We start from the raw sequence: 26,357 nt of genomic DNA, 5'->3' as shown, positions 1-26,357 counted from the left end.
CGATGGTGAAGCTCATGCAACCTGCTTACAGGCTCACTTTCACTGCTCACAGTTTTATGTGCTCCTCTGAGTCTCGTGGTGATCACAAATTGTGACAATAGAGATCGTTTTTGCCATAATAAGACAACCCTTTGGACCCACAACAATGTTATTAACGAGTCTCACGAGCCCTGTAAATAAATGTTGAAACGACACAGGTTGAAAATGCAAGAGCGGGGGAGGTGGCGGCTCCGGACAAAACCACCACCTCACCATGCCTCACTACCACCACAGCCTCACTATGGACTACAATAGCATCACTCAACACCACCTCAACATCAAAGCACCACCTCAACTTTAGTGTGTGTGCGTGGCTCTGTCTGTGTGTGTGCGTGGCTCTGTTTGTGTGTGTGTGTGTGTATACATAGCTCTGTCTGTGTGTGTGTACGTGTATCTGGCTGTGTGTGTGTAAGTGGCTGTGTGTGTGTAAGTGGCTCTGTCTGTGTGTGTGTGTGTGTGTGCGCGTGGCTCTGTGTGTGCGCGTGGCTCTGTGTGTGCGCGCGGCTCTGTGTGTGCGCGCGGCTCTGTGTGTGCGCGTGGCTCTGTGTGTGCACGTGGCTCTGTGTGTGCGCGTGGCTCTGTGTGCGCGTGGCTCTGTGTGTGCGCGTGGCTCTGTGTGTGTGCGTGGCTCTGTCTGTGTGCGTGGCTCTGTCTGTGTGCGTGGCTCTGTATGTCTGTGTGTGTGTGTGTGTGTGTGTGTGTGGCTCTGTCTGTGTGTGTGGCTCTGTGTCCGCGAATACTCTCTACTACTCCCTAATGCTCACCTATTGCCATTGTAAATGACAATACTATTTATTTATATATATATTTTTTAATGAAAACAAATTTCATGAGCAATGCCAATAGCTCTACCTTTAATAATGCCGAGACCATTGCATTGTAAATGCTTGTTCTCTGTGTAAGAGAGAGTGTGGTCCACCCCCACTTATTTGAACCCTTGGAACCATGTGCTTCTCTTATAAAAATTAATTGGGGGCCTTATTAGCAAAGGGCTGCTGATCAGCTCTTCCCGAGGACTGACTTTTGGTAGATGGATGATGGGGATGAGGAGTGTTTCTGCAGTTTCTGTTGTTCAAGGTGAGGACATTTCTAGGTCTGTCTGATGCTGCTTCAGAAAGGCGGGTGCCAGCCAGGTGCAGAGATCTCCCATTACATTGTGCTCCTGTTTTGGAGACTCCTGTCTGAATCCAGCTTCCTTGCTTCTGCTCAAGGGCTGAGGAACAGCCAGAAAATTACATTTGGAATAGAACCAACCAAAATTTGTTCTTAATCTGTTATTAGTGAATTCACATTTTCTGTGTGGAAAATGAAGATTAAAGTGAGATTCAAACCACTCCACTTTGTTTCAGTTCCACGTTTTTCATTGATCAAGAAAGGAAGTGCTCCACAGACTAGTCGAAGAGGGCTCCTCTGTGAGCTGGGCTGGTGTCTGCCAGACAGCCAGTCTCACAGAGGTGGGGGAACTTCTCCTAAAGTCAGCACTTTCTATGGAGAAGCTGAGAGTCTGCCTAAAAGTGCCTAGAAGCATGGCTGCTTGCTGAAAGAGGGAAGGAGTGTGTCTGGAAATGCAGGAAGCTAGACGGTGCAGGAGGAGAAGCGCAACTTTGGGAGCACCCGGAGAGAGTTGACTACTACAGACAGCGAAGCCAGGAGCAACTTGTGCCGTGTCTTTGTGAGAGGTTCCCCTGTGAACTATGCCAAGACTTTTGCAAGAACAAGCATCACTATGCCGATAGAAGTACATTTATTAGTATAACTATATGTTATGTAATTTTGGCCGGTCGTTTCCGGTGCTCAGCACCGGCACTTAATCATAGTGCCCACAACGCCATCGCTCGCTCCACTTGTACCCACTACATTCACAACCAAGAAGACTCATGAGACATAATTGTGGGAAAACGGTGGTGCAGGTTTATTTGCATACAACAGCAGATAGGTGGGTCATCTTACAGGCGATCCAAGACGGCAGCCCCTCGCTGACCCGCCTGCCTAATTAGCCAATTTGCACGGTAAGTCGATGCTCTTGACGGTGCAATACCTTTAATAGTTATCTCGTTTACTCCCGCCCCCCCTGTCGGGGCGGAGCGATGAGGCACACCCCCGGTCGGTTTAGGCCCCCCGACCGCCCGAAGGACTAACGGGGCGCCGACGTTGTTTCCTGGAACCCCCTCGGCTCCAGGTTCTTGGCTCGGGCATCCCTACTGTGCCAGGCAGAGGTATTGCTGTCTCCTTCTGCCGCAGAGGTACCCTTACTGTCCATCTGCTTCCAGATCGCCCTGTGACTCCGCCTGCAACACAAAACAGACCATTAATTGTTCACACCAACCTGCTGCTCTGCCGCTGGGTCTGGGCCAGGGCGGGAACAGCGCAGAGTAGTCCAGATGCAACGCGGCGGAAAGAGGAAGTACTGAACCGGGCTGGCCTAGATAAAGGCCCTAGGACCGCCCACCACCTTACGTGCTCGCACCTGCATTGGCCACCCCTAAAGGGGGGGCGGCGCCCTGACTGTCGCGCTGATGACGTTTTGCTCGCGAGGCATGTGTCACTAAGACGCTGTCTCGCGTTATCTCCCCTTCGCGTCGCGCGGCCAGCGGCATAGTGCCCACACCGCCATCGCTCGCTCCACTTGTACCCACTACATTCACAACCAAGAAGACTCATGAGACATAATTGTGGGAAAACGGTGGTGCAGGTTTATTTGCATACAACAGCAGATAGGTGGGTCATCTTACAGGCGATCCAAGACGGCAGCCCCTCGCTGACCCGCCTGCCTAATTAGCCAATTTGCACGGTAAGTCGATGCTCTTGACGGTGCAATACCTTTAATAGTTATCTCGTTTACTCCCGCCCCCCCTGTCGGGGCGGAGCGATGAGGCACACCCCCGGTCGGTTTAGGCCCCCCGACCGCCCGAAGGACTAACGGGGCGCCAACGTTGTTTCCTGGAACCCCCTCGGCTCCAGGTTCTTGGCTCGGGCACCCCTACTGTGCCAGGCAGAGGTATTGCTGTCTCCTTCTGCCGCAGAGGTACCCTTACTGTCCATCTGCTTCCAGATCGCCCTGTACTCCGCCACAGCTCTGGATGAGGCCCCCGACGATGACAGAGCCCCCCACCACCTAGCACCTTGTACTTAAACCTAGCACCTGTATGTCAAACGCAGCCCGCTGCCGCTAATGTTTCCTGCAAGTCAAGGAGAAACACATCCATCCCTGTCTCAGACAAGTGAACCCCATCCTTTTCATAGTAACCCACAGTCCTGTCCTGTATTAATGCATGCCTAATAAACCCCATACCCCTCTTTTCCGTGAACTTCTGCATAGCCCTGTTCACCCTTCTCCTGCCCTGCTCGATGGCAAGTGGCGACCGCGCTCCCCTCCATGTCCTGCGTGGGACAATTTCCGACCATACCAATTCCGTAGTTCCCAACTCGTTCGCTATGGCCGTGAATTCCCGCTGCATGGTATCCACTAAGGCTCGCCTCCCCATGGTTACCAGGTCGTTACCACCCAGATGTATTACTAGAATGTTGGGCGGTCCCCCCAAGGCTGCCACACCCTGCGCCAGTCTGCGCTTCAGCTGACCCCACTTCATTCCAGGTGAGCCCATCCATACTATCCGGGTCTTTGCAAAGGCCAACTCCCATTTCCTGTATGCAGCCCATCGCTCGAGTCTGGAAACATACGAATGCCCCATCACCCACACGCAGACGCCGACTGTAAGAAAAGACACCGTTGGTATTACACTTTTATTCAAAACTTCACTGCACAAAAACAAATAAACAATAGCACACCAGAATTAATTGCACAAAATTCAAGGTTCAAAAAAGGGAAACTGACAGCTCGGCATTGCCTTGCAAGAGCAAATGGTCTCAACCCTCTATTAAGGTCTCCAACCCGGATATGCAACGTCAACATTCACGTTCGATGCCCCTATATTTACGGGCGTACATATCTTTGGTAACATGCTGACGACCATCTCCCCACTCTTTTGACCCCTTCTTCCCCCAGGCCCGCCTTGTATGCTGCTGTGGCAGCACCTATTCTGAAAGAATGGCTGGAAAGCTTTTTGCCATCCCCCGCTGCTGCCAACCCAGCCTTTGCCAACACTTTCTCCATCACCTTTTCAAATTGAAACTTAGTTAGTGGCATGCCATCTGCGTGGATCAGGAAAGGTCCCGCCAGCAGAGGTCTAATTTTCAAGTACTCCCGCACCAAGGACACCGGGCAATATCTGGGGTCCTCAAAAGCATGTAATGTTATAGCTACTCCTTTCCCAGCCTGATCGGTCTTGGATTTGCGCAACCATAAGACAAGGGAATACCTGGCATTCACGTCTAGCATGTCCAGTGCTCTCCCCGACCTGTCGTTTTTGGACCTGACAACCAGCTCACTGGTGCGGAATGCCCCGAAGAAGGCCAGGCAGAACGCTGTTGCAAAAAGATGAGCCTCAAAGGCAGAACTGGCTACCGCAGGCACTGTGTCTACCATGCATTTCAGGGTAGGAAACTCTATCCCGGCTCTCCTATCAGGGCTCCTGATCTCATCCCGCGCCCAGCCCTTCAGCGCCGCCCTAATCCTAAATGCTCCCGTGGGGTCATCTTCACCATTCAGCTTGGTTTCATGCCTGAGTGCGGCCAGGTGGCTGCACACCCAAGAATGGGACTTGCCGGATTCGTTCGCCCAAACAACAAAACCCTCAACCTGTCCCTTCAAGCCCCCCTCCGTTGCCCCAAGGTACTTCGTCACTGTCCGGAAAGTGTCCAGCTGGGACGCATATCTCCTCCTTGTCGATTGTGCCAGGGAACGCTGGCCCATCTGTTTTAAGCGTTCCCCCACCGAAGGAGTCGCCAGTACACTGCCGGGAACGGTGTCATCTCCTCGCTTGCCTGCGGCCATGCCTCCCGGAAACGTGACAGCTGAAAGCGAGAGAGAGCGTCAGCTGCCACATTTTTGACACCTTCCACATGTCTAGCTCTAAACTCGATGTTGTAGCGTAACCCTGCCCTGACCAACTCTCTCAGTAGGCTAAGAACCAACGGGCAGCTTGCACTCAGGCCGTTAATCGCCTGGACCACAGCAAGGTTGTCAGACCAGAACACCACCTTCCTGTTGCCCAGTTCTGCCGGCCATAGGTGCAAAGCCACCACGATGGGAAAGAGCTCGAGTACAGTGATATTCGCCGTCACCCCTTTCTTGCGCCATGCATCCGGCCATTTCATAGCACACCATTTCTCACGAAATATTACACCAAATCCTACTCTCCCTGATGCATCAGAAAATAAACAGATGCCTTGGCTGCTCTCCCAGGGGGCCCTCCAGATAACTGTACCGTTAAAATTACTCAGAAATTCATCCCACATGGTCAGGTCAGCTCTCAATCCGGGTCCCAGACGAACTAGGTGGTGCTTTTTTACCATCCCTGCCGTAGCCTTAGCCAACCTGCGTGAGAACACCTTGCCTGCCGGTATAACCCTTGCGGCGAAGATGCAACGCGGCGGAAAGAGGAAGTACTGAACCGGGCTGGCCTAGATAAAGGCCCTAGGACCGCCCACCACCTTACGTGCTCGCACCTGCATTGGCCACCCCTAAAAGGGGGGCGGCGCCCTGACTGTCGCGCTGATGACGTTTTGCTCGCGAGGCATGTGTCACTAAGACGCTGTCTCGCGTTATCTCCCCTTCGCGTCGCGCGGCCAGCGGCATCAACACAGGTGCTTCGCTGAGACTCGAACCTGGTTCCCCAGCGCCGAAGTTGACTGCTCGGGCCATTATGCCACATCATCTCCCCACTTTTATGGTTAGGAGTTGGTTCTGTTTCAGGCAGCGCTAACAGGAAAAATGGGCTGGTGCAAGCTGCCTCCTGATGAGAACCACGGCACTTATTTTTTTACAAATCAAACACTGGATAGAAGGGAGGAGCCTAGCTGGATCTTGCTGTACTAACAGGGGTATTGTAAGTAGGATCGCATAGTCTTTGCCTCTGACACCGTCACAGTGTTGTCTTTCTGTAGCTATCTCAGCATGTCTCTTGCCTCCTAGTTCCTGATATGGTGCTGGTAGCAGCAATGAGTGGATCCACTCTGGTTTGCTCCTGAGATCCACATCTGCTCTTTTACTATTTTATTCAGGAATCTGTGGTCCTCGTCAAGCATCAGCAGTGCCTCCCTAATTACCTCATCAAGAGAGTTGAAGGGGTCCTTCTGGATATTTGCCAGTATGGACACTTTATCTCTTATTACTCTAAAATGTGACGGACAGGTGTGGACTTGGTTGTACTGTTCAACTTGCTGTTGGAGTTCCCGATTGTTTCTCATTCAAGAATATTGCTTGTGAGGTGTGTCTGTGGGTGGGGGTTGGGGGCTTTCAAGCAACATGAGAGCCAGGGCAACCCTCCTAGGAGTAAAAGGTTCCAGACGTTCACGATTTCAGTTACTAGATTTTAAATGATGACATGATGCACAAGTGTAGTCACCAGGCCAATTTTGATGTTGCTAAATTCCTGAATCAGATTGGTGTGGTGGCTAAATTCTAAGAAATTAGAGGTATAATGGCTAACGTTCATGATATCTTTGGTATGGCTACTGATGTTCAAGACCCCAGTGATATGTAAGCAATGCTTAATTTGAGCAGGTGCTTGCAGATGGGGCCCACTGCCACTCTTCTTTTAGGGACCAGGACTTATTTTTTATCATCAGTCTTTGTGCCTAAAAAAAAAAAGATAAAGGCAGCAAATGGGGAAAGAAGGAGGAAGCGAACCTCTGAGACAAACTTTAGACAGTAGCACTTATTCTTTTATATATAAAGTGCTGCCAGTATAGTAGCTGAATTCCAGGGCAATCAGTGTTATGCTGGCTCGGTACTAAGTAATCAGTAGTCTTGCGGTGGGGTTCCAGGAGATGATTGGTATGATGGTTGCAGTGTTCTGTGGTATGATGGTTGCCTTTCAGCAGATCATTTGTAGGGTGGTTGCATTTAAGTGTTTTGTGGTATGAAGGTTGCATTTCAGCAGATCATTTGTTTGGTGGTTGCATTCTGGTGGTCTGTGGTATGATGGTTGCCTTTCAGCAGATCATTTGTATGGTGGTTGCATTCAGGTATTCTGTGGTATGATGGTTGCATTTCAGCAGATCATTTGTAGGGTGGTTGCATTCCGGTATTCTGTGGTATGATGGTTGCATTTCAGCAGATCATTTGTAGGGTGGTTGCATTCCGGTATTCTGTGGTATGATGGGTGCCTTTCAGCAGATCATTTGTATGGTGGTTGCATTCAGGTATTCTGTGGTATGATGGTTGCATTTCAGCAGATCATTTGTAGGGTGGTTGCATTCCGGTATTCTGTGGTATGATGGGTGCCTTTCAGCAGATCATTTGTATGGTGGTTGCATTCAGGTGTTCTGTGGTATGATGGGTGCCTTTCAGCAGATCATTTGTATGGTAGTTGCATTCAAGTCTTCTGTGGTATTGTATTGTATTGTATTGTATTGTATATTGGATTTATATAGCGCTTATCACCCAGGGGTCTCTAAGCGTTTGCCTTGGGAACCCGTCCTGGCTTTTCCCTGTGAGATAGCCCCTACAGGGCATCCCCAAGGTGAAAGCCAGGCATCCCGCCGCGGGGGCCGTTGTGGAGATTAAGCAAGCTTAATGCCCAGAGTTGCAGAGTGTGAACCCATGATTAGGTCAGGCACCGAAGCGAGAATTATCGAGTCCGTGAACATTTGAGCTCAAGACCCTGCCGCGTCGGGAATTGAACCCTGGTCCCGGGTCTGACCTCTGCTTCAGGGTCTGCCTGCTCTAACCAGTGAGCCACACTTCTCCATGTATCTCCAGGTATGATGGGTGCCTTTCAGCAGATCATTCGTATGGCGGTTGCATTCAAGTGTTCTGTGGTATGATGGGTGCCTTTCAGCAGATCATTTGTAGGGCGGTTGCATTCAAGTGTTCTGTGGTACGATGGTTGGATTTCAACTGCTTCCTTCTATTGTGCTTCAATTACAAGAGATCATTGGCATGCTTGCTAAATTTCTGAAAATCAGGATTGTGGCCAATTTGAGCAGATCAGTAGAAAGGTTGCAACGTTCTGGGTGATCAGTGGTATGGTGGCGGAACCCCAAGAGATCAGTGCTATGGTTGCTGTATTCCTGCTGATAAACACTATGGTGGCTGGGTGAGAGAAGGTCAATGGTACATTGGCAGAATTGCATAGGATTAGTGGAATGATGGCTGAATCCCAGGAATTCATTGGTGCGGTGGCAGGATTTCAGCAGACTCAGGGTGTGGCGGCAGCAGTGGTTGTGCTTTTGAGACACCCAACTCTTTACAGTGTCTTCTATCTTTCTTAGATCAAAGAGGAAGTAAAAACAAACCCGGAGCTACATTCCCAGATATACGTGCCTAACCCTGTGGTGGTGCCTGGTGGAAGATTCATTGAGTTCTACTACTGGTAAGTGGCACTGGGCTTGAATTGTGGGTGGCCAGACTTTCATTAATGTGAGCACAAGATGAGAACATGGAGCTGTGCTCAGTTGTGTTAAAATTTGAGAACGTTGAGCGGGCGTGCTCAATCGTGTCATCACAACATGAAAGCGATGAGGAGGATATTAACAAGAGTGAATGGCTGCGGTGCACAGTTGTTTCTTTTGGAGAACAGATTGTATGTCATCATGGGCACAGAATGCTCAGCGAGTGGCAATGTACATTCCTGGGAAGTGAGATTGCAAGGCAAATGACTCAAATTGTTGAATGAATAGCACGCAATGTATGACGTCACAGGCAAGAATGGTGGTACATTGACTCCTAATGTCATGAAAGTTTACAAAAGCAGGGAAAGGCTGCCCTCTGGAGCAACACCCAAAAGTGTCCCTTGCCTTGTGGCGGAGGTCACTGGTTTCTGTAATGACAGCTCTCAGCAGTATCAATACTTGACCCTGGGAGCCCAGACCTTAATGTACAACAGGTCTGGCCCCAATGCCAGACAGGTCTGCTGACCCTACAGGCAGCGTGTGATGGAAAGGTCCCTGTATCCAGAGGCCCAATCCCTATACATGGCAGGTCCAGCAGTTGTTTTGCCTGGCTGTCTGGTGTCTAGACCCTTTATTCCAGGATATTTTGTGACAGTGCCTGCCAGCTGTAAAGGTTACATGTTTACGGTGGACACCAACATCATAAAGCAGGTGCGAAGAGCGTTGGTGACTGTAGCAGGCTGGCCTGAGGCTCTGACACAGGTAACTAAAGTGCAAGATGAGGCTTAACCTTGAGATAAAGACAGTTGAGCAAACCAGCCCTTAGAAAGAAGTTTTAATTCCTATAAAAACTCGATAACAAGCTCCAATCATTGATAACGCAGGTCAATCTTTGCAATGTGGAAGCAAAGTCTAGAAACAACATAATCATTCCTTTCTGATGGGCCATTAAATGATAAACCAGCGGTTTAATCTTTGGGTATTTAAGTGCTGCCGTAGTCCACAGCAAAAGGTGGACTACGGCAAATACAGGAATAAAAGTGGTATCATTTTCACCTAAGCCATTTAAGTTCAGAGTTGAGAGTTGTGTTTAGCAGCGGAGTACAGGGTACAGGAAAGAGTGCTCGGTCACTGGAAGGCAACCCCACATCAACAAGCTGGGAAGCCAGCGGGAATAGACCAAAGATCTAAGAAAAGCGGGACCAGCCAGGTTGGACCGAGGGCCACAGAGCCTGATCAGCTGCCAGATGAACACAACTCCCAGTTATACAAGTATTGTTCTTGGTTAGAAACAAAAATCTAATTATGTATGATGGTCATATCCGCTGGAAAGGACACTGCTGGTTCCAAAGAAACCGTGCATGGACTTCGCCAAACTAAATAGTTTTTCTATTGAGAACATTTCCCGCGGCTGCGGCACCCTCCTTTGATGAATCTATCAGCCATCTTGTGAATGTATCTTTTATGAAAAACACAAGCAGTAATAAACGTGGTAAAGTAGTATCTCAACATTTACTCGGTTTTTATATCCATAACCTTATCTCTCTGCAATTGTTAAATAAACCATGTTTTGATGGAACTGACAGAAATTCATCTTGTTACTGTACCCCACCATCACTCCCACTGAAGAAAACAAAAACAAGATGAGTGGGATGCTGGAATTAATCCCATCCACTGGTAATTATTTGGGTCACATCTCAGGCCACAGTGTTTTTTGCCCTCCATACCACCTCAGATTAGACCCTGCCATATACAAATCAGTCTTGACCCTGCCCAATAGGAACAGATCAGCCGGGAAAGTCAGGCCCGATCTTCTCCGAGCTGGACAACAAACAACAGAAACAACAGAAGGCCAAATTCGACCTAGTTGGTGCTCATCATTTGGGTACGGCTCAGTTCCAGTGGTACAGTGAGCAGGTGTCCTATATCTTGACATCACCGTCACACTTAGGATGTCACACTGAAGAAAGCAAAAATAAGATGTGTGGGATGCTTGAATTAATCTCAACCACTGCTAATTTCTTGGGCTGCATCCTTGTCCATCGTTTTTTCCCGTCTGATGTCACCTAAGAATAAATCACTCACTCCCAGGACCCGTAACCTCTGTTGGCCTAGACCTAACATTCCAAGCTGAATTTTGAATCCGTCTTCTTCAACAGGGATTCCTACTGGGTGATCAATGGACTTCTGCTCTCCGAGATGCCAAACACTGCCAAGGGTATGATCGAAAACTTCTTGGACTTGGTAGACAGGTGAGATCATTACAGTTCTTTGGTGATGGAAGGCCAAAATAAAGACATATGTTGAAAAAACCACTTCTGAGGTCTTCTTAATGATTGGGTAATTGTTTTGGCTACACTTTGTTGGTAAGTCCTCAGTATTACTAAACTTGCGTTTATAGATGTGAGAATGCTATACATAATGTTCTATAAAGAAACACATTTTGTCTCATCTCATAAACCTTCTCAAAGAACAGGGAGATCAGCAAGTTCCTACTTATAGGCGTTATTTCTTGGTGCACACAACCCAGCAACATCTCATCTTTAATGTTAAGATTGTTACATGGTGGATCCATGTAATTTTAGATGGTCTTCCACGGGTGATCATGCCATAAATAATGGCCGATTTACATTGAATATTCACTCTAAACTGTGAGTGTGAGACTACTTTTAATCGCAAGTATAAGATATCTGAGTAACAACCGCCAGCAAAGAGAGACCTTCAGGTGACTGGAGCACAACGCAAGACTTTTCTCGAATCTTCTGGTTTATGCAGATTTGGGTCGAATGTTCCTCTCCCACAGATTACTGTTTGGATTTTCTTGCTTCATTTGAAAACATTCGTAAAACTTTAAAATTAAAGTTCCTTTCTTAAGCCGAAAATTCACCTCCAAATGTAAGGCTGTGTTCAGTAAATTTGTTAAAATTAAAGTTGCTGTTATACATTTCATTTTCCACTCCAAGAGGGCGGAGCTCATTTCAAGCTTTTTGACCCAAGAATAGAAAAGTTTTATGATAAAATCCCCCAAAACGGCTAACCAGCGATCTTGCCTCCACTTTAGCAAATGTTGTCTGTCCGTACATAACTCTATGACTAGCAAAAAAATGGTCAGGGGTTCTGCACACGTCACTCCATCCTACGACATGTCACTCGACTTTATGACACGTCACTCCACTCTACGACACGCCGCTCTACTCTACGACATGCCACTCAACTCTGTGCCACTGTATGCCCCTCAACTCAATGCCCGCCACTCTACACCACTTCAATCTTCAACACTCCACTCTATGGCACAACACTCTATGATACTTTACTCCACTCTACGCTATGCCACGCCAGGCCACTCGAGTCTACCCTCCTCCACTCTATGACACTTGACTCCACTTTGTGTCACTCCACTCCACTCTATGGCCCTCCACTCCTTTCTGCAACACTCTATGCCGTATCACTCTACAACACTCTACTTCACTTTAAGTCCCTCCACTCTACGCTCTTCTACTCTACTCCCCCAACAACAGTCTGCACCACTCCACAATACTATATGCCACTCCATTACATTCTAAGCTGTTCTTCCCCACTATATGCCACTCCACTCTACTTCAGTCTACTACACTCCAGGCTAATTCACTCTATGACAATTTACTCCACTCTACGCTACCCCACTCTGCTACATTCCTCTCCACTCTATGAAACATTACTACACTCTATCCCTCTCCCCTCTACAATACTCTACTCAACTCTTTGCCACTTTACTCCACTCTACTCTGACACACTACTCCACGACTCCACTCTATGCCACTGTCACTCCACTGTACGACACTCTACTCCTCTCTATGAACCTCTACTCCATGCTACACCACTCCACTGTACGACACTCTATTCCACTTTACGCTCCTCCACTCTAGTCCTTCCACGACACTCTATGCCACTCCACTCTATGCCACTCCATGACGCTCTACGGCACTCAATGACACTTTATGCCACTCCACAACACTGCACTCTATGCATTTCACTCTGTGCCACACCATGACACTCTACACCACTTCACAACACTGTCTCTCTTCCCCACTTTTTGGCATTCTACCCCAATCTACGCCACTCCATTCTACACCAATCTATTATACTCTATGCCATGACACTCTATTGCACTGTGCGCAACTCCCTGTGTGCCACTCCATGCCTTTTTTCTCCATTCTGCACCACTCCATTGTCCCTCTGAGACTCTACTCCACTCCACAACACTTCACCACTACAATCTACACCACTCTACTCCACTCCATGCCACTCCACTGAATGATATTCTACTTTACTCTGTGCCCCTCCACACCCCTCCACTCCTCTCCACTTTATACCCCTCCACTCTACGACCATCCACTTCACTCTACTCCCTCCATTACACTCCATGCCACTCCACTCCACTCTACGTTACTCTAGGCCACTCCACAACACTCCATTACACTCCACTCTAAGCCACTCCACAACAATCCACTCAAATGCACTCTACTCAACTCTACACCACTCCACGTCACTCTACCCTGCTCCATGACACTCAAAAACACTCTACACCACTCCATGACACTCTACTCCTTTCCACGCCACTCTTCTGTATGCCACTAACTTTTAGCCATGCCGAACAGCTGCCACGCTGGTGTACAACATGGCTAAAACACATTGGCAAAGCCAATAGCTCTAGGATATGCAACATCTATTGGTTTTGCTATATCATACAATAACATGAATGCAGGTCCCCTCTATTTTCACCAAGCACTCATTTATAGAATGTGATGGGAAATAGTAACTCATGCCACAATATAACTAGTCCTGGGGTATTTTAGTGTTTGTCACACAGCAGACTTCTTACATTGCATTACACAATATGGTTGACCCAATGGTACTGGGACCTGGGTATTCAATGTTGCATAAGTAGGGGTCCCAGACAAAGTATTTTTCAAAAAGCAGACATAAATTATTTGGAAGCCATGTACATATGACTAATAACACAACTTGAATTGGTGATGTTGTTTATTCACATCCTCATATTATATACATTTCTTGCATATATACTTTACACAGATCAATGTTGTGCCCAGGGTGAGGCGAAAGAGGAAGTGGGAGGGAGGTGGTAGGTGATTCGTGAGGAATGAGGTAGTGTAAGGTAGTTTCAGAAGTCAAATGTGGTCACACAAAATCATTTTTTAGTTGACATCACATGGGCATATTATTCTTGCCCCTTACATTTCTAACAGTTGTAGTGCCCAAGAGTCCTGTAGTTAGCGTTTCCGAACAGCTACCTAAGAAATTCCTGCCTGCTCGTGAATTTTCATCCTTTGTTATGCCAGCTGCATTCCGATTGGGCTTCTCGTGCGTGCCTTTTCGTAAGAGAGCACGAAATAGGCCATAGGCGGGAGAGTATCTCCGCCTATTGCATATTCCGTGCGGACACGCGCAGCAGAAGGGCATATTTATTCAATTATCGCGGCTGTCAGGGGCTGCGGTAATTGAAGACAGATGCTGGGCGCGCGTGCACCAGTCTCAAGTTTTTAGGGCTCGGGGCTACGGGCCGCACCACTGCTCGTTATAATTCCTCACGTGAGCCTTCCTGACCTCTTCACATGTGGCTGCAGGCGAGGGAAAGGCAGCAGTAACACCGTTATTTTACGCTCTTCCCAAACACGTCGGAGGGAGGACATCTTGGCGGAAATCAGCGATCTGGCACAGAGAAAGAAGCTAATTATCTGATGTTTGCAAACAAAATGCCAGCTAGATTATATTTTGGAGAGCCTGTCGCTTGATTTAGTCTCTTTAATGATCGAGGCACAGTGAGTGCACATGCTTCGCTGCCGAGTGAATCTAATGAACCAAGGGCGGCAGCTCCCGCCTCTGTGCATTTCTGCCTATGCACTTTCACGCGGTATTAAACATGCAGGCCAGTGGCTAATTCCTTCGACCCTGACCTGCAGGTTTTTCCGCTGTATGTGAGTACATATGATAGTTCACTGTCCTAAACCAACTACATTATTTGCGCATCATACATACATATTGTTTGCATAGGAACATGACATCGTTATAAAGATAAACGTGTTTACTTCCAAAGCAGGTAAGCATTTAGGCTAATTTCGCTGTCACACCTGTGCTATAAAACACCAGTCTAGCAACAACGGTTCCTCAGGACATGTATGAAAGACTGAACTTGTTTCAGTCAGAAATTGTGCAAAGATGTTTGTTGTTGAAAGAATAACGCATTTTGACGCTGGAGCGCTCATCATACACTAACGGCAGTTTTCAGGCCTTTTTTCTTGCTATGCCGCACCGCCTACTTCTGTGCCTTAAGACCCTGATTTTACCTTCTCTGATAAGAATGCAGCTGCTGGACGTGGTCTTAGCCAATCAGAATACAAAGAATCCTGGCACCCACTCCTGTTGTTTCCTTGCATTCAAGAGCTTGAAACAGAAGCCAGTGGTCGTGTTCAGCTGCCTCTGCTGGGTGAGGTTTGGGTGAAGGTTGCCCAATAGCCTTGCTGCGCACTTGCTGCTCTGCCTTCGACTTCGGCCCACTTTGACTGCGTAGCGGGGAAATAACAGCAATTAACAAATTCCCAGGACGTCTTTAACCATTTGTAACGTTCTGATCAAAGAGCAATAATAAATCATTAATGAAACAAATGGAATCAAAAAAGGGGAGGGGCATCTAATTATCAGAGCCTTCGATTACTCAAAATTCTCTGGCATGAAACCCAATCTATCAAGCTGTTCTATTTAAAGACAAACTTTTCAGTTTCTACGGTGAGAAAGAAAAGTATGATAAAAAATGCACAAAGCGTGAGAGAGAGATTAGTTTTGGTAAAAGGTTACATTTATTAACACTCTCTGAGTTTGCGTGGGATCTGTAATCAATGACCTTTTACCATCAGTATCAGGCATTGTGTGCTATAGAGCTGTAATTATGCAAACCATTCTTTTGATTTGGTCTTTGAGAAATTGATTTCAAGGCGAGCACATTACCAGAGCATTTTCTATGATACCTCACATTTTAGAACAGGTGATTTAAAGTCCAAACACATCAGCAGAGTGTGAGTAAGTGCAGAGTGTGAGTGAGTGCAGAGTGTGAGTGAGTGCAGAGTGTGAATGCGTGCAGAGTGTGAATGCGTGCAGAGTGTGAATGCGTGCAGAGTGTGAGTGCGTGCAGAGTGTGAGTGCGTGCAGAGTGTGAGTGCGTGCAGAGTGTGAGTGCGTGCAGAGTGTGAGTGCGTGCAGAGTGTGAGTGCGTGCAGAGTGTGAGTGCGTGCAGAGTGAGAGTGCGTGCAGAGTGTGAGTGCGTGCAGAGTGTGAGTGCGTGCAGAGTGTGAGTGCGTGCAGAGTGTGAGTGCGTGCAGAGTGTGAGTGCGTGCAGAGTGTGAGTGCGTGCAGAGTGTGAGTGCGTGCAGTGTGGGTGCGTGCAGAGTGTGAGTGCGTGCAGAGTGTGAGTGAAGAGTGAGTGCAGAGTAAAAGTGACTGTAGAGTGAGTGCAGAGTGAGTGAGTGCGCAGAGTGAGTGTGCAGTGAGTGCGCAGAGTGAGTGCGCGTGCAGAGTGAATGCAGAGAGAGTGCATGCAGAGTGAGAGTGCGTGCAGAGTGAGAGTGCGTGCAGAGTAAGAGTGCGTGCAGAGTGTGAGTGAGTCCAGAGTGTGAGCGAGTGCAGAGTGTGAATGAGTGCAGAGTGAGCAGTATATGAGTATGCAGGGTAACCAGTATGTGAGTATGCAGGGTAATCAGTATGTGAGTATGCAGGGTGAATGCAGGGTAATCAGTATGTGTGTATGCAGGGTAATTAGTATGTGAGTATGCAGGGTAATCCGCTTTTCACCAAGCTCACACACACCACCAGCCGTCACTGCATGCTTTCACCAGGCACACACACACCACCAACAATCAGTGCACACTTTCACCAGACATACACACACCACCAGCCGCCAGTGCACGCTTTTACCAGGCACACACCACCACACGTCAGTGCACACCAACAGCCATCACTACACACATCAATTGTTAACGAATCCACAATTAACTATTGTAGCAAAAGCAGTATTGCAAACTTTACTTTGAAACAATTATCTAAAGGTAACCATACTACTATTGCTACAATTCCAAACCAACCCACAAAATTCCATTACAAACTACATACATACACTCCATACCACACGGCGCAAACACATTGCCATTTACAGTGCCATTTCCTCTAACTCAAATAAATCCGAGTCCTATTGCATTTCTAATGCTTGTTTACACTAGGTATGGGCTAATCCCGAACGGCGGACGTGTCTACTATCTGCGCAGAAGTCAGCCTCCATTTCTTACTCTGATGATGGAGAGCTATATGGACGCTCAGAATGATACAGCGTTTCTCCAGTGAGTATCAGCAGAAGGTGCATGTTGATTATTTGTTTTTCAAACCAAAAGGAGAAGCGTAGAGGTATTGATAGAATCACCCTCCAAAGTAAGCTTATATAACCACAGAGATTCTATCAAAAAAGTGAAATGAGTGATACTATTTTTATAAAGTATTTGTCATAGGTGCTAGGCTCTCTCTTACACGTGGAAAGATGGGAGCACAATGTGCTTGTTAAAATACCCCTCACACTCTAAAAAACCAAGTAGAGTCATGCTTCATCATAGGGGTCTTCCCGCCCCTATAACGGGACGGGGCGTGCTGCGACCAAACGGAATACGCGGGAGCACTAAGATGTGACAGTGGCTATGTGTGGGTGTATGGGAATCAGTGAGGTGTAGGGACCTACCACTAGTGAGGGTGCAAAAAGTGAGAAAAATGGAAAAAAATGTTAAAAATTCCCTGGCTTGGTAGAAAAAAACAATTTTATTAACTTCTCCAGCTGGGAATATTAAGAAGGGGTTGTGTGGTAGGGCATTAGCCACTACCTTGTCGACATGTTTCGTAAGCAGTCCCCCACTGCTTACTCATCAGGACCAAAAGAACAGTCCCTACTGTATTTACTCAGTTACTAACAAGTGATGCCTACTGTCCTATAAACAGCCAACAAAAATCAGTTGGCTGTTTAGGCCTCTGGGCATGAGTTGGCCCAAGTGAGGCAGAAAAATCGACCTATTGCGGTCTCTGCAAGAAAAGAGGGAAGAGAAAAACCAAAATAAATTTATGCAAAAAACATTGTTCTCTAAATGACACACAAACGAACAGGTATTTGCCTTTCTGATAGGGCACTTGTGGTATTTCAAAGGATTCAAAAGCGGTTCTCTTTCACAATAAAACATGTAATAATGTTTCTCTCGGTTTCCCAGCCCTTTGTGGGGGACACCAGTGGTACCGTTTATGTCGGGACCTTCCTTGTAATCTCACACATACACAACAACAATCGCGACTCAATGCATTTCCAACAAACTAACAAAAGAGAGGGGAGGGGGACCTCCTTGCTATTGTTTTTAACAGTAGTAATGTTTGACATACTTATCTCAGCAGTTATCTATGCCCCATGAGGTTTTGCAGGCGAAGGGTAATCTGCGCAGTTTTGCTATGGAAAACAAGGTTTTTGTTCAGGTGTTTGAACAGAAATGCCACGAGGTATTCTGTGCGTCTCATCTGCCCCTGCGACCCGTTTATTAAAGACTCAAGGTCGGAGTCTATTACTTACAATTCTGCGGCAAAAGGAAAGCATTGTTCCTACCCCCGTGCACCTCCGAGGATTGCCGGACTCGAGTGCCACGGTGTTTTGAAAGCGACTATGCTTCCGCCTTCGTTGCGCGTTGGGTGCCGCCCCTTTACTAACGCTAGAGCGTTAACAAATATGGCGGTGTGTTTTCGGCACAGCCGAAGGGCCGAGGAGGCGGGAGTCTTTTTTCTCTTTCTAAAAATCGGCTTGACAGTATCTAAATAACGCAATTATCCTCGCCCTTATTTTTGAGAGGATACCACGAGATTTTCAAATGGTATGGTTCATTGGTACATGTTGTTACTTCGTGAAGATAAATATATTCTCAAAAAAATTTTTTAAAGAGGATATTTTTTGGAGACAAGTCAGGGGTTGGGGTTGAGATGCTAGTTGTTGCATATATACCTTCATAGTTTCCCAAGCGCTTGGCAATTCATTATAGTAGTGACTCAATAGATGGTGATCATTATGTACAGACATTAGTTATAGGATGGAATCCCAAGGGGGAAGAAAGGAGACTGCTGGGGGGGGGAAAGAACAATTTTTGACTAGCCTACATTTGGCTCCATGGTATATCATCGTTCAATCCATGCTTGTGTGACTGGATGCGAAAGACCCATCGTTGTTCTTTTTCCAACAGAAATCTCTCATTTTTTACTAGTTCTATTACTGTCCACTTGATTTCCTCGGGTTTGTGGTTCATTTCCAGGAAATGGTTAGTCAGTTTGGTACTTGATTTTCTGCATTTGATTGTACTTTTGTGTTCACCAATCCTTACTTTAATTGCTCTACTAGTCATGCCTACGTATTCCAGTTGGCATGGGCAGGTTATAAGATATACCACATTCGTACTGTTGCAGTTACTGAACGCTCTCTGCTCCCAGACAGTTCCATTCCCGAAAGTTATTTGTTTGCTTTTTCTGGTTAGTCCACATACCTTGCATCCACCACATGGGTAGTGGCCCTGGACAAAGTTGGGGTCTCTTTGTATATTAATGTTCGATTGTGGTCTGGTATGAACCAGGACATCCCTCAGGCTTTTTGCTTTCTTGTGTGCGAACATGGGTTTTGATATATCTAACCCACCACTGTTCAGGATTTTCCAATTTTTGTTAATGATCTTAGTTACTTGATTGGAACTGGTGTTATAAGTAGTCACACAGATCGGACGTTTTTCTTCATCTTTTGCTGTTTTCTCTTCCAATAGGCTTTCCCGACAGTTGTTCCTAGCTCGTGTGTAGGCCTGATTGATAACATGGTCAGGGTACATCCGTGCCTTTAGTTTCTTTTTCAGGTCGCTTGCCTGGGTTTTAAAAGCCTCAATCTCAGTGCAATTCCTTCGTAAACGCAAGAACTGCCCATATGGTAGATTGTCACGCAGATGTTTTGGATGGAAGCTAGTGTACATGAGAAGGCAGTTCTTAGAAGTGCCTTTGAAATGAGTCGTGGTCATCAGTTTTCCATCCTTAGGAAAAATATTTAGATCAAGGAATACCAGGTTGCTCCTGGATACCGTGCTGGTGAACCTTAGGAACTCATCTTGCAGATTAAGCCAGGTCAGAAACTGTTCTGCACCCTTTTCATCTCCATCCCAGATGATAAGGATATCATCGATGTAACGTTTCCATAGTTTTATCCTTGGTCTGAATGGGTTGTTGGGGTTCAATATCTTTGTCACCTCTAGATGGTGAACGTACAGACCAGCTATACTGGGGGCAAATGTACTTCCCATGCTGGTCCCATGCCTTTGTATGTACAGGGTGCCTTCATACTCAAAAAAGTTCTCTTTCAAAGCTAATGCACAACAGTTCATTACCACATTCCGCGGTGTTTGGTATTCCCAGAAGTCCTCAAATAAGACATCCTCAATGATGTCTAGGGTAGCTTGATGGGGTAGGCTAGTGTACAGACTTTCAACATCACAGCTGATTAACAGTTGGGTTTTTGGATCAAACTGTGTCTCTTCCAGAAGGTTCAGTACTTCTTTTGTATCTTTCAGATACGTGGACGTTTTTTGGACCATTGGTCTTAGGAATGCGTCCGCGAACCTAGAGACTGGTTCCAGGACCGACCCAATGCCTGAGACAATTGGTCTCCCTGGAGGCTTCTGTAGGTTTTTGTGGATCTTTGGTAGTGTGTATAGGTAGGGGGTCCTTGGATTCTTTTGAATAAGAAACTCCCCCTCCTTCTTAGTGATCCAATCATGTGACAGTGCCTCCTCAACCATGGTGCCTATCTTGGTTTGTATACTGTTTGTAGGGTCATTCTGGATGACTTTGTAGTTCCTTTCATCCTGTAATAACCTTCTACACTCTTTGTCGTAGTTTTCCACGTTCTGTATTACCGTTGCACCACCCTTATCAGCAGGTTTTATTATTAGTCTTCTGTTGTTGCTCAGGTCGCGTAGAGCTTGTCTCTCTTCACTGGTAGTATTCTGAAAGATACGTTGTTCTTTTGGGTTTATGTTCTCCAAATCTTTCATTACCGCTTTTTCAAAAGCGAGAAGTTCGACAGGAAGGGTGCTGTCCAGTGGCGTGAAATTAGATTTCGGTCTCAAATTTGTATCCCCTTGTTCAGAGGTGTTCTCTTTGTCTTTAAAGAACACTTGTAGTTTCAAACGTCGCATAAACTCTTGGACTTCCTGACAAAGATGGAATTTGTCCATGTTAGCTGTCGGCACATATCCCAGGCCTTTTTCCAAAACCCTTCTTTGTGAAGGGGTGAGTTCAGTGTCTGAAAGGTTGACAATCAAGCTCATTTCTTGCTCGTTGAGGCGCCCGTCATGCTCCTTGTTGAGACTCGAGGGGTCTCCTCTTCCTCGTTGTTCCAATGGACTGTTGACCCTCTCCGGTTCCTTCCTTTTGTTCTCCCTTGGCGTGCCCCTAAAAAAGGAGCCGATGGATCAAAATATCCATAATCCTGTTGCTGATAGCCCCAGTTGGGGTATGGTCCTTGTGGGTGCTGGAAGGGTGGTGGTCCATAGGGTTGTTGCTGGTGGTACATCATAGGAGGGTTGAAAGTATTCCATCCTCTTGAACCCCTAAAGTTCGGTCTGCGGAAATTCCTCCTATTGCCACGTTGTCTGGGGCTTCTATTCCTACTTGAGTTTGAGCTGTTTGAACCTGAATCGGATGTTCCGTCTTCCGATGCGTTGTCATTAGATGTTTTGTAATCATCCCTAATATAGGGATAGATCCTCTCTTTTGTCCATCGGCTGTTGTCCTTCTTTAGTTTCTCATACTTGCTGTCTTTTAGAGTAGTTTCAAATTCATTCAGGGTTTTATTCATTTCGTCTAGATATTTCTTGATATCAGCTGGAGATTCATAGCTTTTGATACGTACTTCTATGGTCTGTATTTCTATTTTTAGTTCGCTGGCCAATCTACTCGCTGTTTTTATAATCAGTACTATCCAATCTCTAGTACATCTCCAAGAGATTTTAGACCAGTCTATTTTGAAGGTCTTGTCGTGTAGAAAGATGAATGGTTCATTGCGGACAACAAGGCCAGATGGTGCAGTGTTCACCTTTAGATATTCAGACATGAGTAACCCATGGAGAGCTGTCTTAATTTGTGTCTTCCTTAGTTCCTCTAACTCGTCCCAATCATTGTTTTTATTTGAAGGGCCCGTAGTGTTCAGACCCTCAAAATTTCCCAGGGATGCCATCAGATTTGAGATTTCGTCTTCGCTGAAGGTTAGGCCTAGGTCGGCCATTGTAGTTCGTGGTAAGATAAATAGCCGGTCCCCTTTATCTGTCAAGAGTTAGTTGTGTAGTGCAGAATCACTTTTGAAGTAGTGATGTACCAGAAAGAAATGTTCAATTCTTTAGAAGCTTCTGCAGCTGTGCGCTGCCGGTAAATCCAAACCAAAAGGAGAAGCGTAGAGGTATTGATAGAATCACCCTCCAAAGTAAGCTTATATAACCACAGAGATTCTATCAAAAAAGTGAAATGAGTGATACTATTTTTATAAAGTATTTGTCATAGGTGCTAGGCTCTCTCTTACACGTGGAAAGATGGGAGCACAATGTGCTTGTTAAAATACCCCTCACACTCTAAAAAACCAAGTAGAGTCATGCTTCATCATAGGGGTCTTCCCGCCCCTATAACGGGACGGGGCGTGCTGCGACCAAACGGAATACGCGGGAGCACTAAGATGTGACAGTGGCTATGTGTGGGTGTATGGGAATCAGTGAGGTGTAGGGACCTACCACTAGTGAGGGTGCAAAAAGTGAGAAAAATGGAAAAAAATGTTAAAAATTCCCTGGCTTGGTAGAAAAAAACAATTTTATTAACTTCTCCAGCTGGGAATATTAAGAAGGGGTTGTGTGGTAGGGCATTAGCCACTACCTTGTCGACATGTTTCGTAAGCAGTCCCCCACTGCTTACTCATCAGGACCAAAAGAACAGTCCCTACTGTATTTACTCAGTTACTAACAAGTGATGCCTACTGTCCTATAAACAGCCAACAAAAATCAGTTGGCTGTTTAGGCCTCTGGGCATGAGTTGGCCCAAGTGAGGCAGAAAAATCGACCTATTGCGGTCTCTGCAAGAAAAGAGGGAAGAGAAAAACCAAAATAAATTTATGCAAAAAACATTGTTCTCTAAATGACACACAAACGAACAGGTATTTGCCTTTCTGATAGGGCACTTGTGGTATTTCAAAGGATTCAAAAGCGGTTCTCTTTCACAATAAAACATGTAATAATGTTTCTCTCGGTTTCCCAGCCCTTTGTGGGGGACACCAGTGGTACCGTTTATGTCGGGACCTTCCTTGTAATCTCACACATACACAACAACAATCGCGACTCAATGCATTTCCAACAAACTAACAAAAGAGAGGGGAGGGGGACCTCCTTGCTAGACCAGCTGGAGAAGTTAATAAAATTGTTTTTTTCTACCAAGCCAGGGAATTTTTAACATTTTTTTCCATTTTTCTCACTTTTTGCACCCTCACTAGTGGTAGGTCCCTACACCTCACTGATTCCCATACACCCACACATAGCCACTGTCACATCTTAGTGCTCCCGCGTATTCCGTTTGGTCGCAGCACGCCCCGTCCCGTTATAGGGGCGGGAAGACCCCTATGATGAAGCATGACTCTACTTGGTTTTTTAGAGTGTGAGGGGTATTTTAACAAGCACATTGTGCTCCCATCTTTCCACGTGTAAGAGAGAGCCTAGCACCTATGACAAATACTTTATAAAAATAGTATCACTCATTTCACTTTTTTGATAGAATCTCTGTGGTTATATAAGCTTACTTTGGAGGGTGATTCTATCAATACCTCTACGCTTCTCCTTTTGGTTTGGATTTACCGGCAGCGCACAGCTGCAGAAGCTTCTAAAGAATTGAACATTTCTTTCTGGTACATCACTACTTCAAAAGTGATTCTGCACTACACAACTAACTCTTGACAGATAAAGGGGACCGGCTATTTATCTTACCACGAACTACAATGGCCGACCTAGGCCTAACCTTCAGCGAAGACGAAATCTCAAATCTGATGGCATCCCTGGGAAATTTTGAGGGTCTGAACACTACGGGCCCTTCAAATAAAAACAATGATTGGGACGAGTTAGAGGAACTAAGGAAGACACAAATTAAGACAGCTCTCCATGGGTTACTCATGTCTGAATATCTAAAGGTGAACACTGCACCATCTGGCCTTGTTGTCCGCAATGAACCATTCATCTTTCTACACGACAAGACCTTCAAAATAGACTGGTCTAAAATCTCTTGGAGATGTACTAGAGATTGGATAGTACTGATTATAAAAACAGCGAGTAGATTGGCCAGCGAACTAAAAATAGAAATACAGACCATAGAAGTACGTATCAAAAGCTATGAATCTCCAGCTGATATCAAGAAATATCTAGACGAAATGAATAAAACCCTGAATGAATTTGAAACTACTCTAAAAGACAGCAAGTATGAGAAACTAAAGAAGGACAACAGCCGATGGACAAAAGAGAGGATCTATCCCTATATTAGGGATGATTACAAAACATCTAATGACAACGCATCGGAAGACGGAACATCCGATTCAGGTTCAAACAGCTCAAACTCAAGTAGGAATAGAAGCCCCAGACAACGTGGCAATAGGAGGAATTTCCGCAGACCGAACTTTAGGGGTTCAAGAGGATGGAATACTTTCAACCCTCCTATGATGTACCACCAGCAACAACCCTATGGACCACCACCCTTCCAGCACCCACAAGGACCATACCCCAACTGGGGCTATCAGCAACAGGATTATGGATATTTTGATCCATCGGCTCCTTTTTTAGGGGCACGCCAAGGGAGAACAAAAGGAAGGAACCGGAGAGGGTCAACAGTCCATTGGAACAACGAGGAAGAGGAGACCCCTCGAGTCTCAACAAGGAGCATGACGGGCGCCTCAACGAGCAAGAAATGAGCTTGATTGTCAACCTTTCAGACACTGAACTCACCCCTTCACAAAGAAGGGTTTTGGAAAAAGGCCTGGGATATGTGCCGACAGCTAACATGGACAAATTCCATCTTTGTCAGGAAGTCCAAGAGTTTATGCGACGTTTGAAACTACAAGTGTTCTTTAAAGACAAAGAGAACACCTCTGAACAAGGGGATACAAATTTGAGACCGAAATCTAATTTCACGCCACTGGACAGCACCCTTCCTGTCGAACTTCTCGCTTTTGAAAAAGCGGTAATGAAAGATTTGGAGAACATAAACCCAAAAGAACAACGTATCTTTCAGAATACTACCAGTGAAGAGAGACAAGCTCTACGCGACCTGAGCAACAACAGAAGACTAATAATAAAACCTGCTGATAAGGGTGGTGCAACGGTAATACAGAACGTGGAAAACTACGACAAAGAGTGTAGAAGGTTATTACAGGATGAAAGGAACTACAAAGTCATCCAGAATGACCCTACAAACAGTATACAAACCAAGATAGGCACCATGGTTGAGGAGGCACTGTCACATGATTGGATCACTAAGAAGGAGGGGGAGTTTCTTATTCAAAAGAATCCAAGGACCCCCTACCTATACACACTACCAAAGATCCACAAAAACCTACAGAAGCCTCCAGGGAGACCAATTGTCTCAGGCATTGGGTCGGTCCTGGAACCAGTCTCTAGGTTCGCGGACGCATTCCTAAGACCAATGGTCCAAAAAACGTCCACGTATCTGAAAGATACAAAAGAAGTACTGAACCTTCTGGAAGAGACACAGTTTGATCCAAAAACCCAACTGTTAATCAGCTGTGATGTTGAAAGTCTGTACACTAGCCTACCCCATCAAGCTACCCTAGACATCATTGAGGATGTCTTATTTGAGGACTTCTGGGAATACCAAACACCGCGGAATGTGGTAATGAACTGTTGTGCATTAGCTTTGAAAGAGAACTTTTTTGAGTATGAAGGCACCCTGTACATACAAAGGCATGGGACCAGCATGGGAAGTACATTTGCCCCCAGTATAGCTGGTCTGTACGTTCACCATCTAGAGGTGACAAAGATATTGAACCCCAACAACCCATTCAGACCAAGGATAAAACTATGGAAACGTTACATCGATGATATCCTTATCATCTGGGATGGAGATGAAAAGGGTGCAGAACAGTTTCTGACCTGGCTTAATCTGCAAGATGAGTTCCTAAGGTTCACCAGCACGGTATCCAGGAGCAACCTGGTATTCCTTGATCTAAATATTTTTCCTAAGGATGGAAAACTGATGACCACGACTCATTTCAAAGGCACTTCTAAGAACTGCCTTCTCATGTACACTAGCTTCCATCCAAAACATCTGCGTGACAATCTACCATATGGGCAGTTCTTGCGTTTACGAAGGAATTGCACTGAGATTGAGGCTTTTAAAACCCAGGCAAGCGACCTGAAAAAGAAACTAAAGGCACGGATGTACCCTGACCATGTTATCAATCAGGCCTACACACGAGCTAGGAACAACTGTCGGGAAAGCCTATTGGAAGAGAAAACAGCAAAAGATGAAGAAAAACGTCCGATCTGTGTGACTACTTATAACACCAGTTCCAATCAAGTAACTAAGATCATTAACAAAAATTGGAAAATCCTGAACAGTGGTGGGTTAGATATATCAAAACCCATGTTCGCACACAAGAAAGCAAAAAGCCTGAGGGATGTCCTGGTTCATACCAGACCACAATCGAACATTAATATACAAAGAGACCCCAACTTTGT

General features: G+C 46.1%; 1 protein-coding gene across 2 annotated transcripts in view; it reads left to right on the top strand.

Moving 5' to 3' along the window:
* The window catches only part of TREH (trehalase), a 269,250-nt gene that overhangs the window by 163,133 nt on the left and 79,760 nt on the right, over positions 1-26,357 (top strand). For both annotated transcript variants that reach the window (XM_086956715.1, XM_086956716.1), the window contains exons 6-8: positions 8,377-8,477; positions 10,656-10,748; positions 16,764-16,880. In XM_086956715.1, coding sequence (XP_086812841.1) covers positions 8,377-8,477; positions 10,656-10,748; positions 16,764-16,880 — 311 coding nt within the window. The remainder of the gene's footprint in view (positions 1-8,376; positions 8,478-10,655; positions 10,749-16,763; positions 16,881-26,357) is intronic.

This window comes from Lissotriton vulgaris, chromosome 2_1, assembly GCF_964263255.1.
Source record: "Lissotriton vulgaris chromosome 2_1, aLisVul1.2, whole genome shotgun sequence".
Lineage (NCBI taxonomy): Eukaryota > Metazoa > Chordata > Amphibia > Caudata > Salamandridae > Lissotriton > Lissotriton vulgaris.
Note: the sequence above shows the minus strand (reverse complement) of the source record. Positions and strands in the feature narration are given on the sequence as shown.